The sequence below is a fragment of the Carettochelys insculpta genome, chromosome 7, assembly GCF_033958435.1.
Source record: "Carettochelys insculpta isolate YL-2023 chromosome 7, ASM3395843v1, whole genome shotgun sequence".
NCBI classification, from domain to species: domain Eukaryota; kingdom Metazoa; phylum Chordata; order Testudines; family Carettochelyidae; genus Carettochelys; species Carettochelys insculpta.
The window spans coordinates 10010145-10025641 of record NC_134143.1 but is presented as its reverse complement, the minus strand read 5'-3'; the positions used below and the strand labels follow the sequence as shown (position 1 = coordinate 10025641).

At 56.6% G+C, this 15497-nt stretch overlaps 1 protein-coding gene across 1 annotated transcript; it reads left to right on the top strand.

Moving 5' to 3' along the window:
- Nucleotides 1-2666: 2666 nt before the first annotated feature.
- On the top strand, nucleotides 2667-10430 carry PRAP1 (proline rich acidic protein 1). Its single transcript, XM_075000033.1, has 5 exons — nucleotides 2667-2744; nucleotides 5512-5566; nucleotides 6545-6603; nucleotides 9974-10077; nucleotides 10162-10430. Exons 1-5 carry the CDS (start codon nucleotides 2737-2739, stop codon nucleotides 10353-10355), a joined length of 420 nt encoding a protein of 139 aa, XP_074856134.1. The 5' UTR covers nucleotides 2667-2736; the 3' UTR covers nucleotides 10356-10430.
- Nucleotides 10431-15497: the final 5067 nt, after the last annotated feature.

Genomic DNA, 15497 nt, shown 5'->3' with positions numbered 1-15497 from the left:
CAAGAGGCAGGCGCCTGATAACAGAACTTGGCATGAACAGATCCGAGAATGCAAAACACTAGCTGGTAATCGGCCACGGTGCAGACGAATAATTGATACAGGCCATAAGCTGAGCTCACCTGATACCACCAGCTCATTAAACAAGACCTTGGCACCCACTCCTCCCGGATCCAGACGCCGGCGCAGGAGAGGGCCTCAGACGACAGCATGATGGATAGAGATGATCTAATGGGCCCAAAGGTACAGGGTGATGGGTGGTAACCCGACAACATCAGAGGGGGGCACCCGGCTATGTCGGCAGTGAGGTGCCGACACCGAAGCGAAGCCCCACATCTAACCGTAACGCAGCCACCACCCCGCTCCCAGCCCGCCCGGAGCTCCCCGTCACTCCAGCGCCCAAGGGTTAATTCTTGGCACAGGGGGCTCCTGCGGGGCTGGGGCAGCGTGTGTCTTTATGACAGATGAACTCACCCCAGCCATCTTGCCTAACAAGCCACCTCGCAGACTTGCAACCAGAGCCGGGTTGGGCTTTGCAGTGCTGGTTGGGCCACGGAGGGAAGATACCATCGGAGCCAGGTTTGGATCACAGGTTACTAATGCCCCGTCTTTCCGTGCACAGCGGGCAGCGTTTGCTGGAATGCCCATGGCACACACCAGATGCTGCACGGAATGGGGTTGTGCCCAACGCAAAGCTGGCCCTGGTGCACCATACCCACCGGACTAACCGTTCCTCTTTATTGACAGCTGCTGCAAATCCAGTGCAGCGGGGAAGAGGCTCTCGCCATGGCAGAGCCAGGAGATGAGCTAGACTCAGAGGTGGAAAAAGTAACCCCAGAGGCACCTGAGTAAAAGTACAGCTGCTTTGTTGGTGGGGAGAGGCGGACTTAAGTAGAAGTCACTGGTGTCCCTCTGGAAAACTACTTGAGTAGACACGCACACGCTCACGTCCCATCTTGATTGTACTCCCCTATCCAGAAGTGAAGCAGCTGCACTTATAGTCAGGTAACTTCTGGGGTACTTTTCCCATCTCTGCTAGATTTGCCCCAGCAGGTGGAAGTGTTGCAGGACAGAGGCCCTTGCAGGGCCCCCCGCAGGGTGCCAGGAGCAGGATGCGAGGGTTCCACGCCCTACTCTCCTGTCGACTCACCGGGCAACCTTGGACAAGTCACTGAGGCTGAATTTTCTGTGGCACCCAGTGAATGCCGGGGCCGGACTCCAGGCTACTCGCCCACAGAGTGGAGACGCCCTGCTCCAGCCAGCGCTGACTAGCTCCCTGCGCTGGGAAGGGGCTGGGAGAGCTGCTGCTGAGTGGCATTGTGTAAGGCACTCGGCCTACGCAGAGTTGGGGGGGCTGCTCTGACTCGGGCCTGGCTCAGCCCGAATGGGCAGAACTGCCCACTCTGGCCAGAGGATCTCTAGACTCCAGCCAGCCCCAGAGCCAATGGCCATGGGAATCTGTGGCCCTAAGGTGACGAAAGGGCCTCCCCCAGAACATCGAGTTGTCTCCCCCAGACTCCCTGGGGCCAAGGGGCAAAGCCACGTTCACACATGGGGGAAAGAAATGAATAGAAGCGCAGCCCCGACCAGCCACTGAATCCCAACTCTGCGACCGCAGTTCGTTCTACTACTGCCCCGTTAGCAGCAACCCAGCCCGGCGGAGCACTGCAAAGCCAGGACACCAGGAGTATCCCACAAAGCCTCCAGGGGGCTGTGAATGACTCTGCAAATGCCATTTGTCTTATTTTAAAAACAGATGTTCAAAGAACATTCTTATAGTAGCCACCTCCAGCCCCCAGGAGGAAGGAAGTGACAGGTTTAAGGATGCCTGTGTCACCTTAACTCTGCCCCAGTGCAGGCCCATTATTTTCACAAGATCACATATTTTTCTTCCCTTCTGCTCCCATCTCCCCAGCACCTGCCTCTCCTGCTGCTACCCCACTCCCACGGCTGCCTGCCACCTCTCTGCCGCCTGTCCTCTCTCACACATCTTATACTCCCCTACCTCCCCAATCCCGTCCTGGCTGTGACTGTTTCATGAGAATGTGACCACTGTCCCTTTCCAAGCACTGTCCCCACCCTGTCTGGCAGGGCTAACCCTAGAGTCAGAAAAATTGCATCTCCCATGCTGTGAAAATCCTCCCTTGTGAATAGACACAAATTAATTGTGAGACAATCAATGGCCGCACAACGGTGTCTCCCTCCCACCTTCCAATACACAGCCAGCTGCCAGGCCCAGCTCTGCTCTCGGGGCCAGGCTGCAGCTCACTTGGCTGGTGTCCGGCTCTGGGTAAGGCCTGGGTGTGTGAGAAGCCCTGTGCTTGGACTGGCCCCACAGGGAGTGGCCCCCCCAGCCCGGTTTCCACCTGGGCTCTCTGAAGAGGTAGATGCCTGCCACTGCTGGGAGATTCGCTGCCTGCCCCTTGGTGCTGCGTTGCTGGTGCCAGGCGTGGTGGTGAGAGAAGGGCGAGCTGCTTCGGGTGTCGGGAAGGCCAGGCCGGGTGACTCGATATCGGTGGGGATCAGAGCACGCCCCGCTTGGAGCCCAGCCCGTGGGCAAAGGGCGGCAGTCAGCTCTTGCATGGCGTTCCATGCCCACAGGGAGGCAAGCTCAGCACAGGCAGATCAGGCCTGTAATCAGCTCCTGGACTCTGGACGGGTGTGCAGACTGCAGGGCCATAAAAGGCAGGACACAGCAAGTGGCGTCAGTTCTCTGCCCGTGCCGCTGCTGGGACAGACATGGCCTGGTAAGCCACTTCCCCTCCTTCCTGGCTGGCGCCGTTGGGTCCCGCAGCAGGCAGGCAAAGGTTCTTCCATTGCACTGACCAGAGAAAAGGGCAGGGGGTGTCCCTCTAGCACATGGGGCTGGGCAGTGCCCTGGGCTCCAGCTCCAGCTACACGAGCCACAATGTCCCCTTGGCGCAGCTCCCCCAGGGCACAGCGGCCCCGAGCCCTCCGAAACCAGGGCCCAGAGCCCCCGAATCGAGAGGTTTGGTCACGATGACATCAGGGCAGGGAGGGGAGCTCTCAGGCAGGCACCAGCGCGAGGGATGGTCACAGCATGGCCGGGTCCCACCAAGCACCGCAGGACGAGACAGGACCCTCGTCTGAGATCGACTGATGCCCGCTGGGGTCCAGCCCCGTGGATGGAGGGGGGTGTCCCTGAGCCCAGCTGTGCCCTCCCCGTGCCCCACACCTGCCAGCCCAGCCGCTCCCACATGAATTCAGAGCCTCCCCCCTGCAGCCCCGCTTGAGTAGGGACAGGGACAGGGAGATATGTGGGGCGGGGGGAACTCCCCAGCTGTGTGATCAGCCTGAGCCATGAATGGGGGGTGGGCAGGGTGGCCGGAGCGCAGCAGGAAGGGGGCCGCCAGCAGCTGCACCCCAGGGCTGGGAGAAGCCGAGGGATCCCAGCCAGGTGAGGGGCACTCACTGCGTGCTCCAGGGGCCGGATCCCATGGGGTGGCTGGAGTGCGCGGACAGGGCAGGAGGCCGAATATGGGGCACTTGGCTCTTTGGTAAAATGAGCGGGGACGCCTGCTTGCAGCCGACGTGTGGGGCTGTCCTGCTGAAACCGGGGCGGAATGTTCCCCTACACTCGGGTGAACGCTGCGCCTCCCGGCCCCCCATCGGCAGCCCCGCTCCCAGCCGGGCTCCACAAGGGAGGGTGCTGTGTCTGGGTGACGCCTGCCCTCCCTCGATACGCCCCCCATGGGCTGCCGCCTCCCTGCTGGGACCACACACACAGCCGACGTGTGGGGCTGTCCTGCTGAAACCGGGGCGGAATGTTCCCCTACACTCGAGTGAACGCTGCGCCTCCCGGCCCCCCATCGGCAGCCCCGCTCCCAGCCGGGCTCCACAAGGGAGGGTGCTGTGTCTGGGTGACGCCCGCCCTCCCTCGATACCCCCCCATGGGCTGCCGCCTCCCTGCTGGGACCCAAACGCTGCTCCCTCTGGGGCTGGGCTGGGCTGCGCTGTCTGGGGAGGGCGGGGCTCAGCCCATGGGGCCCAGGCCAGCCGCTGCCGGCTCCGTGCCCCCTGTCCCTGACCTGCTTCCTGGGGTCTCAGGCTGGGCCAGCGGCAGAGGCTGTGCCTGTCCACGTGCCCCACAGCAGGGGATGGTGCAGCCTGGCTGTTACGTACAGGCAGTGCCCTGCGGGTGATTGGAGGGGCCTTTGCTGCCCAGGCCATGTCCCTAGCAGAAGGGTGGGTGGCCAGACACGTCCCCTAGCCTGCAGGGCAACCAATGGCCAGGCCCGGGGTGGTGCTATTTCCTATCCAACGCCCCCGGGCTCGCAGCCAGTGACAGGGTCCTGCAGGGGCACAGGCGGGAGCTGTGGACCCCAACCATGGGCACGGTGCCTCCTTCGCCCACCAGCCGCCTTGGCACGTTGCCCAGTGCCTGGCGCCCTAGCACGCCTGCAGTTACAGAGGGCAGCTGTGAGCACACCCGCAGCTGGGCTTCCCCTCGCCTGCGTCAGAGTGCAAGCTCCCACGCCAAGCCCTGCTCCCGCCTGGGCTCTCCCCGCCAGGCCGCCTGCAGCGGCACCAGAGCAATTTCATGTAGGCCGGCCGGCCGGCCCAGCTCTCTGCCGGGTACGGGATCGTGCTGAGACAGGGGCGCCTGTTCCGCGCCTTCCAGGCTGGCTTGGCCCCCGCACCAGCACCAGGATTTAGCCACTGGCCTGCGCTGAGGCCGAAGGGCTGGATCCCGCTGTCACCTGGTGAACACCTGACACCGTCTTGCCCTAGCCGGGTCTGGCCCACACAGCTCTCGGTGTCCTTTCTCTCGCGCACACAAGCTCTGTGTAAAGAGCGCCGGCTGCCCAGCCGGGCTCTGGAAAGCGAGGAGATGCCAGACGGAAGGTTGCCCCTCTCTGTGGTACCCCCGTGCATGATGAGACAGCCTACGGTGCCATGACCACAGATGCGTTTTTCTGCAGGACTCCTGGCGGCCCTCCCCAGGGTGCTGCCCTAGCCCTCTTCCCCTGGGTGCTGCCCCAAAACAACTCTGCGGGGTGCTCCCCACAGACTGCTCCCTGGGGGGGCCCTCTGTGTCGGAGCAGTGTCAGGCCGTGGGGAGGCAGGAGGTGGCTTTTGGAGCTACCACGACACCCAAGGACCCATTCCAGGGGAAGAGCAACTCCCCACGAACTCCTCACCAGAGAGTTAATGGGAGAGTCCATCTCCCCGCCTGGAGCTCAGGTTGTTGTGTCCATTGCACACCCCGAGAGCTTTGCAGCAGAAACTCGGCACCACCTTCACCGTGGAGTTGCCCATAGCGTGAGCCTGTCTTGGTGGGACGCAATCTCCAGGCATGCACAGAGCGTTAGGTATTGCTGGCGGCAGCCACACCAGGGAACTTGGCTAGAACCAGCCAGAGCCCTGGAACTTTGGCACCTGTGCAGTGGAAGCCAATGGAGAGAGGGACAGACGGACACCACCTTGCTGCAGGTGCAGAGCCAATGGATTTGTTTTGCAAAAACTAACCTTCTGCTTCGGGAACCCTTCCAGGCTCCTGCTTGTCATCGGCTCGGCTGTTCTTCTGCAACTCGACAGCACCGCCCAGGTAGGTGCGCCCCTACCTGTCCCCACTTCTGTCAGTCGCGCTCTGTGAGCCCAGCCCCACCTGGGAGACAAGGCGCCGCTTTGCAGGTGCCCACTGGATCTGCAGTTCCCACTCCCATCCAGCTGGCTCCAGGTAAGGTAGCTGATACGGTAACAACACCCTGGGCTCTGGACTGATGCATCTCCTTCGTGAGGGAAGGCACTACCAGTCATTCCTCCAGCCCTGACTGGCTCACAGCCCCTGCTGCTAGCCACAGGGCTTTCAAATGTCTGCCAAGCCACCTTGCGCGAGCAATGCCGCTGAACTCTTTGGCTCCGAACCCCTTTGCCGCTCGGAATTGCCAAGCTTGCAGGAGAGAGCCGAGTCACCAGGCCCTGGCCTGCACTGCCTCCCAGTGCAGCGGGAAGCAGAATGACCTTAGCTCTTGCTCTGGAGACTGCCAGGTGAGAAGGCAGCATGATGGTCATCCGGTCTGACCTCCTGCTCGCTGCAGGCCAGAGAACCTCCCCCATCCACCTCTGTATAGGTTAGGTCCTGATCACCTAGAAGAGACCTCCCCTGCTGTTAGAGCAGCTACGAGCCTCACTCCCCAAGTCGCTATCAACACTGAACTGTCCATGGTATTTCAGTTCTCTTCAGCCAGCCAGGAGCATCACCTGCACTCCTGACTCCAGCAAGGAACTCCTTGTGCTATGAACTACTGCTTCTTTTTAGATGGCCCTCCTGGTCCTGATTGGCTACTTCTCCTATAGCCACTCTGGGCTGCTTGGAAGACTCCTCTACTGCCCCTTTCCTGGGATGGGCATGGCAGGACCTGTCTGGATTTGGATTAGTTTGCAGCAAAGCCCAGCTGCTGGCTAGCACAGGGGAGATGGAAGGGGGTTCATTGCTGGAGCTCGTCTCTGTGTCCTCCTGGGGCCATCAGCTGCCCTGTGAAGAGGGAAGATTGCCTTTGGCTGACTTGCTTTTTGTTTTCAGGTTCTGAAAGAAGGCAAAGAAATGGAGGGCTCCTTGGAACAGGACTTTAAGAAGCAAATGTAAGATCGTTATTGTTCATCAACATCACCACCACAATCAGGCAAAAACGAGCGAGGCCACAGCTTGCTGGGGGTGGGGGGTGAATGGCTGCTTTCCGCAAGGCTATAGGCCAACTGGTCATTGTGGCTACGTCTACACATGCAGCAAACATCGAAATAGCTTATTTCGATGTTGCGACATCGAAATAGTCTATTTCGATGAATAACGTCTACACGTCCTCCAGGGCCGGCAACGGGAATGTCTACACGTCAAAGTAGCACACATCGAAATAGGGATGCCAGGCACAGCTGCAGACAGGGTCACAGGGCGGACTCAACAGCCAGCCACTCCCTTAAAGGGCCCCTCCCAGACACAGTTGCACTAAACAACACAAGATACACAGAGCTGACAACTGCTTGCAGACCCTGTGCCTGCAGCATAGATCCCCAGCTGCCGCAGAAGCAGCCAGAAGCCCTGGGCTAAGGGCTGCTGCCCACGGTGACCATAGAACCCCGCAGGGGCTGGAGAGAGAGCATCTCTCAACCCCCCAGCTGATGGCCGCCATGGAGGACCCAGCAATTTCGACGTTGCGGGACGCGGATCGTCTACACGGTCCCTACTTCGACGTTGAACGTCGAAGTAGGGCGCTATTCTTATCTCCTCATGAGGTTAGCGACTTCGACGTCTCGCCGCCTAAAATCGAAGTTAACTTCGAAATAGCGCCCGACGCGTGTAGACGCGACGGGCGCTATTTCGAAGTTGGTGCCGCTACTTCGAAGTAGCGTGCACGTGTAGACGCAGCCTGTGTGTCCCCTAAAAGATACAGGGTTAGTTGGGGTTGTGATAAAACTTCTGCATTGAAAAGTCATCTTGCCAAAAAACAGCTAAAAAGGTTTGTGGCAAAATTTCCCTTTCAATCCAGTTTCCCCTTTTTTATTTTGAAAAAAAACATTTTTTTCAGTCACATTCGTTACTGAACATCGTTTTGGAAAAGGAAAGTAATGAAAACCAAAAGTGGTTCAGTTTTCCAAGAAAAAAACCTTAAAATCTGTAGGAAATTGTGAAGGAATATTGGTTTGGGGGAGGGTCTGTTTTCCAAAATTTGACACCAAAAAAAAAAAAAGACATTTTCCCACCATCTCTAGGGGTGGTCCATCAACCGTGTCTGAGACATGACCGTTTCCAATGCACACAGCAGTGGAGACCACGTGGTGGCTGTTGACAAAGGCGTGTGTTTTAACCATAATCACTGGAAGAGCAGAAAATCCTGGATTACGACTGATGGAAAACTATCATGTGATACCGATAAATCACCCCTATTTATCCCTTCGGTGGAGCATAGGAGTGTATTAGTCCTTGAGCAACATTAACTAATTAGATCATATACGTAGATACTATCTTCTAATTGGCTTCTGTGCCGAAAAGGCCAGGCACGGTCCCATTATAACTAGGGTTGGTGTGCTCACACCACTGAATCGTAGGGCCCATATCAGCCACTGTTAAGATTTATAATAGTTGTTGAATTTGATTTCATTGTTTGCCTAGGGCAGAGGTTGCAAGGTGCAGCCCAGCCCACCAAGCCTTTTAGTCCAGCCCGTGGCTCCTAGGCTGGGGAGTGGGGAGAGCTTTAGGTGCCTCCCCCAGCAAAATCTCTCAGCTCCCGCTGGCCAGCCAATAGGAGCTGAGAGATTTTCCTGGGGGTGTGGCACCAAACTGGCCAGTGGGAGCTGAGAGATTGTGCTAGGGGCAGGGCAGTTCAGCACAACTTCTCAGCTCCCATTGGCTGGTTTCCCAGTCTTGTGGCCAGACCAAGGCAGATCCCAGACCCACACCCTCTCCGTAGAAAAGTGTGGCCCTTGGCCACTTACCAAAACCTTGGTGTGACCCCCGCCGCAAGAAAAAATATTGCCCATCCCTGGCCTGGGATCAAATATTCCCAGTGTTTCGTCCTCCCAGGTGGATCACGCTTGTAGTTTTTCTGTGTGGGGAAGAAAGTTTCTTTTTCAGCATTAATTTTATTCTTCATAAGCATCGGAAGACCAATCAGCTCAAAGAGTTATCCCGGTATCTCTGGTACTGCTGCAGAATTAATTGCCGACTCATCTTTTTTTGCCTCTTGAATTCTCTCCTGGTCAGCATTAAGCTGGTTGAGTCATGCAGATCCTAGCTGGTGAATTTATGAATCCAAATCATGAGAGTAAGTCTCTGCTACTCCCAGACTTGACTCGTGTACTTTATTTTTCAGGCATCTAAAAGGGTGTCATTAGGAGAAGGAGAACTTGTTCTTCTTGGCCTCTGAGGATAGAATGAGAAGCAATGGGCTTAAACTGCAGCAAGGGAGGTTTAGGTTGGACATTAGGAAAAGGTCCCTAACTGTCAGGGTGGTCAAACAGTGGAATAAATTGCCTAGGGAGGTTGTGGAATCTCCATCTCTGGAGATATGTAAGACCACGTTAGATAAACGTCTATCAGGGATGGTCGAGACAGACCTTGTCCTGCCATGAGGGCAGGGGACTAGACTCGATGACCTCTCAAGGTCCCTTCCAGTCCTAGCATTCTGTGATTTGCTCTTTCGTTGCAAGACAGCAGATGAGCACTGGGTTTCCTTGGAAATGTTTCTGAAGCCTGAAATACTCACCAATTGTGGCACTAAAAGTTGTTAGGCCAAACACTTATTGGCTATTCTTTACTCTCCTGTTTAACAGGATTCAGTTGCCAGTCAAGGAGCGGGAGCAATGCCATGTGACTTTGGTGTCCATTCACAGACTGCGAATAAAAAAAATAGCCTCCAGTTATCCGTGTGAAAGTTGCCAACCAAATGTTATGGTGCATAGTGTATAAGGCCAGATAAACATCAGTGCTACATGCCATAACTATGCAAATAAACCAGTGAATTCTGGTGCAGCTGCCTATTGCTCACAATCAGTAATGCATCCAGCTTTACTCCTATCTGGTCACAGCAGCGAGGGAATGTTACACATAGGAGCTGGGATACTTGTCTAACGGAGCAGCATTATTGCAGATTCTGGTCCTCTGGGTAGGACTCGCCAGTGTGTAGAGGTCTTAGGAAGGCCCTGGCTTCTTCTAAGAGGATCTTTGGTGGAACGTTCCTAGAAGGTGTTTGAAATGCTGATGAGGCGAATTACTCCCTGTATGTGGTTTGGTCTGAAACTGGGGTGGGTTGGTTACAAAACCAATGGGAGTCAGGCGACTTGGCTGCTATTGTGAGCTCTGCCACTGACCCACTGGGTGACCTGGGGTGAGTCACCCCCCCACCCCCGCTCTGTGCCTCAGTTTCCCCAGCTGTCCAGTCGTGCTGACCTCCTTTGCAAAGCCCAGGTGAAAGGGCTAAATAAGAACAAGCTGTTATTATTAATTGCCTTGTTGCAGTGTTCTGGGCGTGAGAGCTGTTGAGCCGCCTGAGGAAAAAGAAAACACTGTGGATATCGATCCCGGACTGAGGCTGTTCTCTAGGGATGCACAAGGTGGACAAGGTGAGCAAGCTGGGGGAATGAGGCTCCTTTCCCCCGCTGGCACTCTCAGAAAGGTAACTCTCCCCTTGCCTCCTCCATTGGCAGTGCCCAGGAGTGCGGGAGGCCTGCCAGCCCCATTGGGTGCCACATCTGCCATAGAGCCCGAGGAAGACCAGGACCACATCTATCACCCGCCGGACGCTGCTCTGGAAGAGGAAGGGCCTGTGTGGAGAGCGGCACTGCATGCTGAAGTGCTCACTGGACCAGAAGAAGACAGAGACCATCTCCACCATGGCTAGGGGAGGAGATCTGAGCCTCTCTACTTCGCAGTAATAAAAGAGATTGTTGAGTGTCCTCTCTCCCGCCTCACCCGGCTGGGTGTTCCCTGTTCTCGCCGACTGAAAAAAAGTTCTCTCGTTTTCTCCCCAGGTCTGAAGACGGGGGTGGGCCTTTCCCACGCAAGCACATCACCCAACAAATAACACTGGTCGCTTTTAAGGTGCTGCAGGACTGCTGTCTTTGGTTTGTAGGGCTGATAGAGCCGGTCCTGGCGTGACAGCAGGGGACTGGACTTGATGACCTCTTGAGGTCCCTTCCAGTTCTAGGATTCTGTGGTCTGCAGCGAGCGGGCAGCCCTGGGTGCAGATGCCTTGCCCAGACCTGGGGAGTCTGGGACTGTCTACACCATGGTTTCCCAAACTGGGGGGCATGCTCTGGAGGCTGGCATGGGGCTCTGGCAGCTGGCCAGCTGGGGCTGCACCAGGCACCTGTAAAAGGCCAAGAAAAATGATGTGTGCTTGTTTTTAATTTTAAATAATATTTTTATATCAAATTTTTGGGCTTATTGCAAATTCGAATTGAATTTTTTGTTGCAAGGGGGGGTTGGATGATGGTAAAGAGGAGGTGGGGGGTTGTGAGGGTTTCTCAGAAAGCAAAAGTGGGGGGGCATGATGCCAAAAAGTTTGGGAACCACTGGCCTACCCTGCAGGTAGATGCCCCCGGCTGGCCGGGGCCAGGCACTCAAGCCCAGCTGCCCTGGGTCTGAGCTCAGGTAGTTTGCCCAGGTCTGCAGTGCAGGCGCGAGGGCCACACAAGGCTACTTGTGGTGGACTGGCTCGGGCCCAGCTAGGTAAAGACCTTCTGCTGGGCCTGGGAGGTGCCTCCCCCCCGCAGTGTGGACATGCCCCATGTGTCTCTGGAAGAGCTGGTGCTCTCGGAGGACTGAGCGAACACATGCAGGGGGTTGGGTCCCTCCGGGTTTACAACTGCTTTTCCCAGTTCCAGCTGAACTCAGACCCTGCAAGACCATCTGAGAACGTGGTCGAGCTGCAGACCCACGGCTGGGTCGATGCTGGCAATGGACAACCCATAACGAATCGGGGCAGGACAGAGCCATTTCTCACCCAACACCCCCTGTAATTGCAGGAGGTGGGTTGGGCTAGGGCTTTCCCTTGACCCACTTGTGGCTGTTCTGACTGCCCCTACTACACAAGGGGTTGGCATCCCAAGGTAAGCTCCCCGAGCAGCTCCTCCAGGCCTCCCTAGAACTTCTGGCACAGATTTCTTAGCCAGGCCTACCCAGTGCAGTGCTTGTGCAGCGAGATGCCGTGCAGTCCCCTAGCCAAGGCAAGTGTGACCAGTCCAACGCCCCTCCCCCAGCCGTGGCCCTTGCTCTCTCCGTGCTGTTTTCATGAGGACGCTTTCGCACGGAGCTCTCTGCAAGGCCGCTCCGTGTTCCCACGGGTAGCTGGCTGCCCCACCCTGTTTGCAGAGGGCACACGCATCCCCGCAGGTCCTGTTCCTTGTGCACCGCTGGCCAATCCGGAGCTGGGGGAGCTGCTCCCTGAGCCTGTCATCGCCCACCCGGGCTGCTCTCCATGCACTGGCCAGCCTGTGGGGCCCGGAGGAGTTGCATCTACCTGGCCAGGCTGCTGCCAGCCCGGTGCTGGTTGGTTGAAGCACAGGAGAGCAAGCCAGGGCTGAGCGCAGCGGGTGGGAACTGGTAGAAGGGCAGGGGCAGAACAAACAGGATGGATGCTGCAGGGTGTCTAGTAAACCCGCTGCAAGAGGGAGGAGGCAGATATTTAAACAAGGGAAGGTGGGGCTGGGGGCGCAGTGTTGAATGAGTGGTGCGGTTGCCCAGATACCTGCACTTCGTCTGAATAAAAAGACTGCCCCTGCTCCAAGGTGGAGTACTCCTGCTTTTCGCACAGGGCACTGAAGCAGAGCTGGCCAAGAAAGAGGCCTGAGTGCTTCTGGAAGAAGGCTGACACGTGCTTACCAGCCCCAGCCCAAGAGCTGTGGCTGTTTCCCTCTTTCGCCTTTGAACTCGCAGCAGCAAACTTGGGACAAAACTGCAAAGTATCATCAGATTTTTCCTCGGCTACTGATCCTGCAGCTGAAGGCGAGTTGGTAGGTCTGAGGTCCAGCAGCGCAGGGGCCCAGGCTTGCGATTAAAGGGAAAGCTGCTACCCCTGAAAGGCTGGTCGCCGAGACGTTTGATGAACTCGTGAATCTGCTGCAGCCCAGCTGCAAATGAAAGGACAAGTTGAAATGGAGTTTAAAAGGTGATGGGCAACAGCGTAGTGTTGAAGCTGTGGTTTTTGAATGGGCTGCACCAACTGTGGAAGCCAAATGGCTCCGTATGCGTAGGTTGTGACTATACATTAGCTGCATAAGGAGTTTCACACAACACCCAAATCAGAAGTGAGGATCCATTTGCAGGTTTGCAGGAGGGCAATCGTTCACAAAGTCAGCCGTGCGCCAGGCCTACCAACACATCCAGGGAGACGAGCCCGAGAAGGACATCAGAGTGAACCCTCACAAAGGACTGTTGCATTATCAGCAGTTACCTTTTGAGGTGTCCTCAACCCTGGCTGTTTTCCCAAGGCCTGTGGGCAGAATGACTCCGGGAGTTCTGTGTGGGGAAGTACAGCTGTATGAGACACGAATCGCAGCTCCTACCAACACAGAACACGTCCAGCAGAGGTGCTGAGCAGGCTAACAGGAGCAAGTCTGCACCTCAAAGTGGGTAAGTGTCCCCTTCCAGCACTTGAAGGGGTATTTGTGGGGTACATTGTGAATGCCCAGAGGCAACACCCGGTCAGAGGTACAGTCCCAGATCAAGCACCTGTGAATATTTCAGAGCTGGAGGCTAACTGAACTACTGCCAGAAGTACTTATCAAACTTAGCAAAACTTCTACTGACTCTTGTAAGGACATGATGCCCACCTCTCACGGGCAGCCCTTCGGGTTGTGTGTCTGCAGTCTGGAAAACAGCCTTGGGCCTGATATCAAGACATAACCCCAAGGCTACCTCCTGAGAGGCAATGGTTTCACCCTCTCTGGTCTGCTCTGGCCCCAGCTCAGCCACTAAGTCAGTCAGAACCCTTCTGGAGCCTTAGCACTGCCCTGGCCAGTTATAGGCCTCTTCCTCAGGGACTCTGTTGAGACCTGGGCCTGCCCATTACTCCAGGTCACACCCCAGAGCTTCTACATGCCGGTGCGTCCCTTTAACTAAACTTGTTTCTGTTCTCTAGGCCATTCCCACACTGCCCCAGTCTTCACCAAAGCTTCACCCTTTCCTCAGGGCTCTTCTACATTCAGACCCAGCAGCCAGCCAAGAGCACGTTCTCCTTTCCCAAGTCACGGCCAACACTGATCTGTCCATGGTGCTGCAGTTCCTTGTGACCCACCAGAAGCCCCATCCACACTACTTTGGTGTCAGCAAGGCACTAACTGTTTCCATCTCTGCAGCTACTTTTTATATGGCTCTCGTAGGCCCTGATTGGCTGCTCCCTTCAGTCACTCTAGGCTGCTTGGAGGGCTCCTCTTCTGCTCCTTTCCTGGGACAGGTGTGATGGGACCCTGAGGCCTTTGGGACCCTGTCACACCTGTGCATGTGACACTGTAAGGATGGTTAAATGGTATTGGAACTCAGCTCTGGGCCATATGTTGGAAGATTCTAGCCCTCAGACATCCCGATCAAGCTGACAAAGAACTGATTTTGGCTTGTTATTGGTCTCCTGGAGTGATTTTAGCTCACCCGATGGAGGATGGGCCAGAGAACCCAGCTAGATCTGTATCCCAGACTCTGGCTTCTGCGGAACATTGTTGTTCACCATTAGAGAGAGGAATTACCTGTTACTTTGGGGTGCCGACATTTCACAGATATATTTAGGGATGTAGATTTAGCATCTGCATTGTTCCCAAGCCCCTCATCTGATTGGCTCCTGAGATGAAGGCTGTGCCCCAGATAGCATCACCCAGAACCCAGAGATGGGCAGTGACATTAGAAGCCTGGGAATATGCCCTTGCATGTAAAGCTGCTTTGATGCCATTTCCCGTTAGTGGAGACAAAAGGGAAGGTGTGGAGTTACCAATGGACGATCCTGAACCAGCTTCAGTGACAGCAGTACGGGTAAAATCATGGAGACGAGCAGATCCAGTAGTCACAAAAGCTGGAGAGTGGGGCTAAGGGGGCGGCCCAAGACCAGAATGGAGGGAAGTTCGTGTGCAAGAGGGGGATGGATTGGGAGGTGTATGGGAAACTGTGCCATAGTAATGAAGGAATTACATCACATCCACCCAGGTGTCACTAACACGAAAGCCCAGAATTACGTGTGCCACCCAAGCGAGGTACTTCCTCTTCTACCGCTCAGGAGCGTCCCATGGCCTGTATTCTGCCTCTGTGTCCTCTGCGGCAGAGGCCAGGGAAAGCCTGCAGGACAATACCCAGGCACTGTGCAGGCCCTCGGGGGGAGAATATTTTAGTAGCTGTGGCTGCACATTCCAAAGGGGAGCCCTCCATGCCACACAGACATCCGCGAGTGAACCCCCCACTCAGAAACTACACAGCATTGCTGACATCTGGGGCTTCCACAGAAAGCTTGTCTCAGCTAACGGGAGTTCATTTATCAGCATGGAACTTCAGAAACACATGAAGAAAATCAGAATTGAATACAGGACGGGGGCCAGGAGGGGGCACAGGACTTGGCAGTGTGGGGCTGGGGCTGTAGCCAAGGGCGGGAGGGTAGAGGGCTGGGCAGTGTGGGGGGGTGGTGTGGGGCTGGGGCTGTAGCTGTGGGGCAGAGGGCTGGGCAGTGTGTCGGGGTGGTGTGGGGCTGGGGCTGTAGCCGTGGGGCAGGGGGCTAGGCAGTGTGTGAGGGTGGTGTGGGGCTGTAGCAGTGGGACAGGGGGCTGGGCAGTGTGTGGGGGTGGTGTGGGGCTGGGGCTGTAGCAGGGGAGCAGAGGGCTGGGCAGTGTGTGGGGGTGGTGTGGGGCTGGGGCTGTAGCCGTGGGGCAGGGGGCTGGGCAGTGTATGGGGCTGGTGTGGGGCTGGGGCTGTAGCAGGGGGCAGAAGGCTGAGCAGTGTGTGGGGGTGGTGTGGGGCTGGGGCTGTAGCAGTGGGGCAGGGGGCTGGGCAGTGTGTGGGGGTGGTG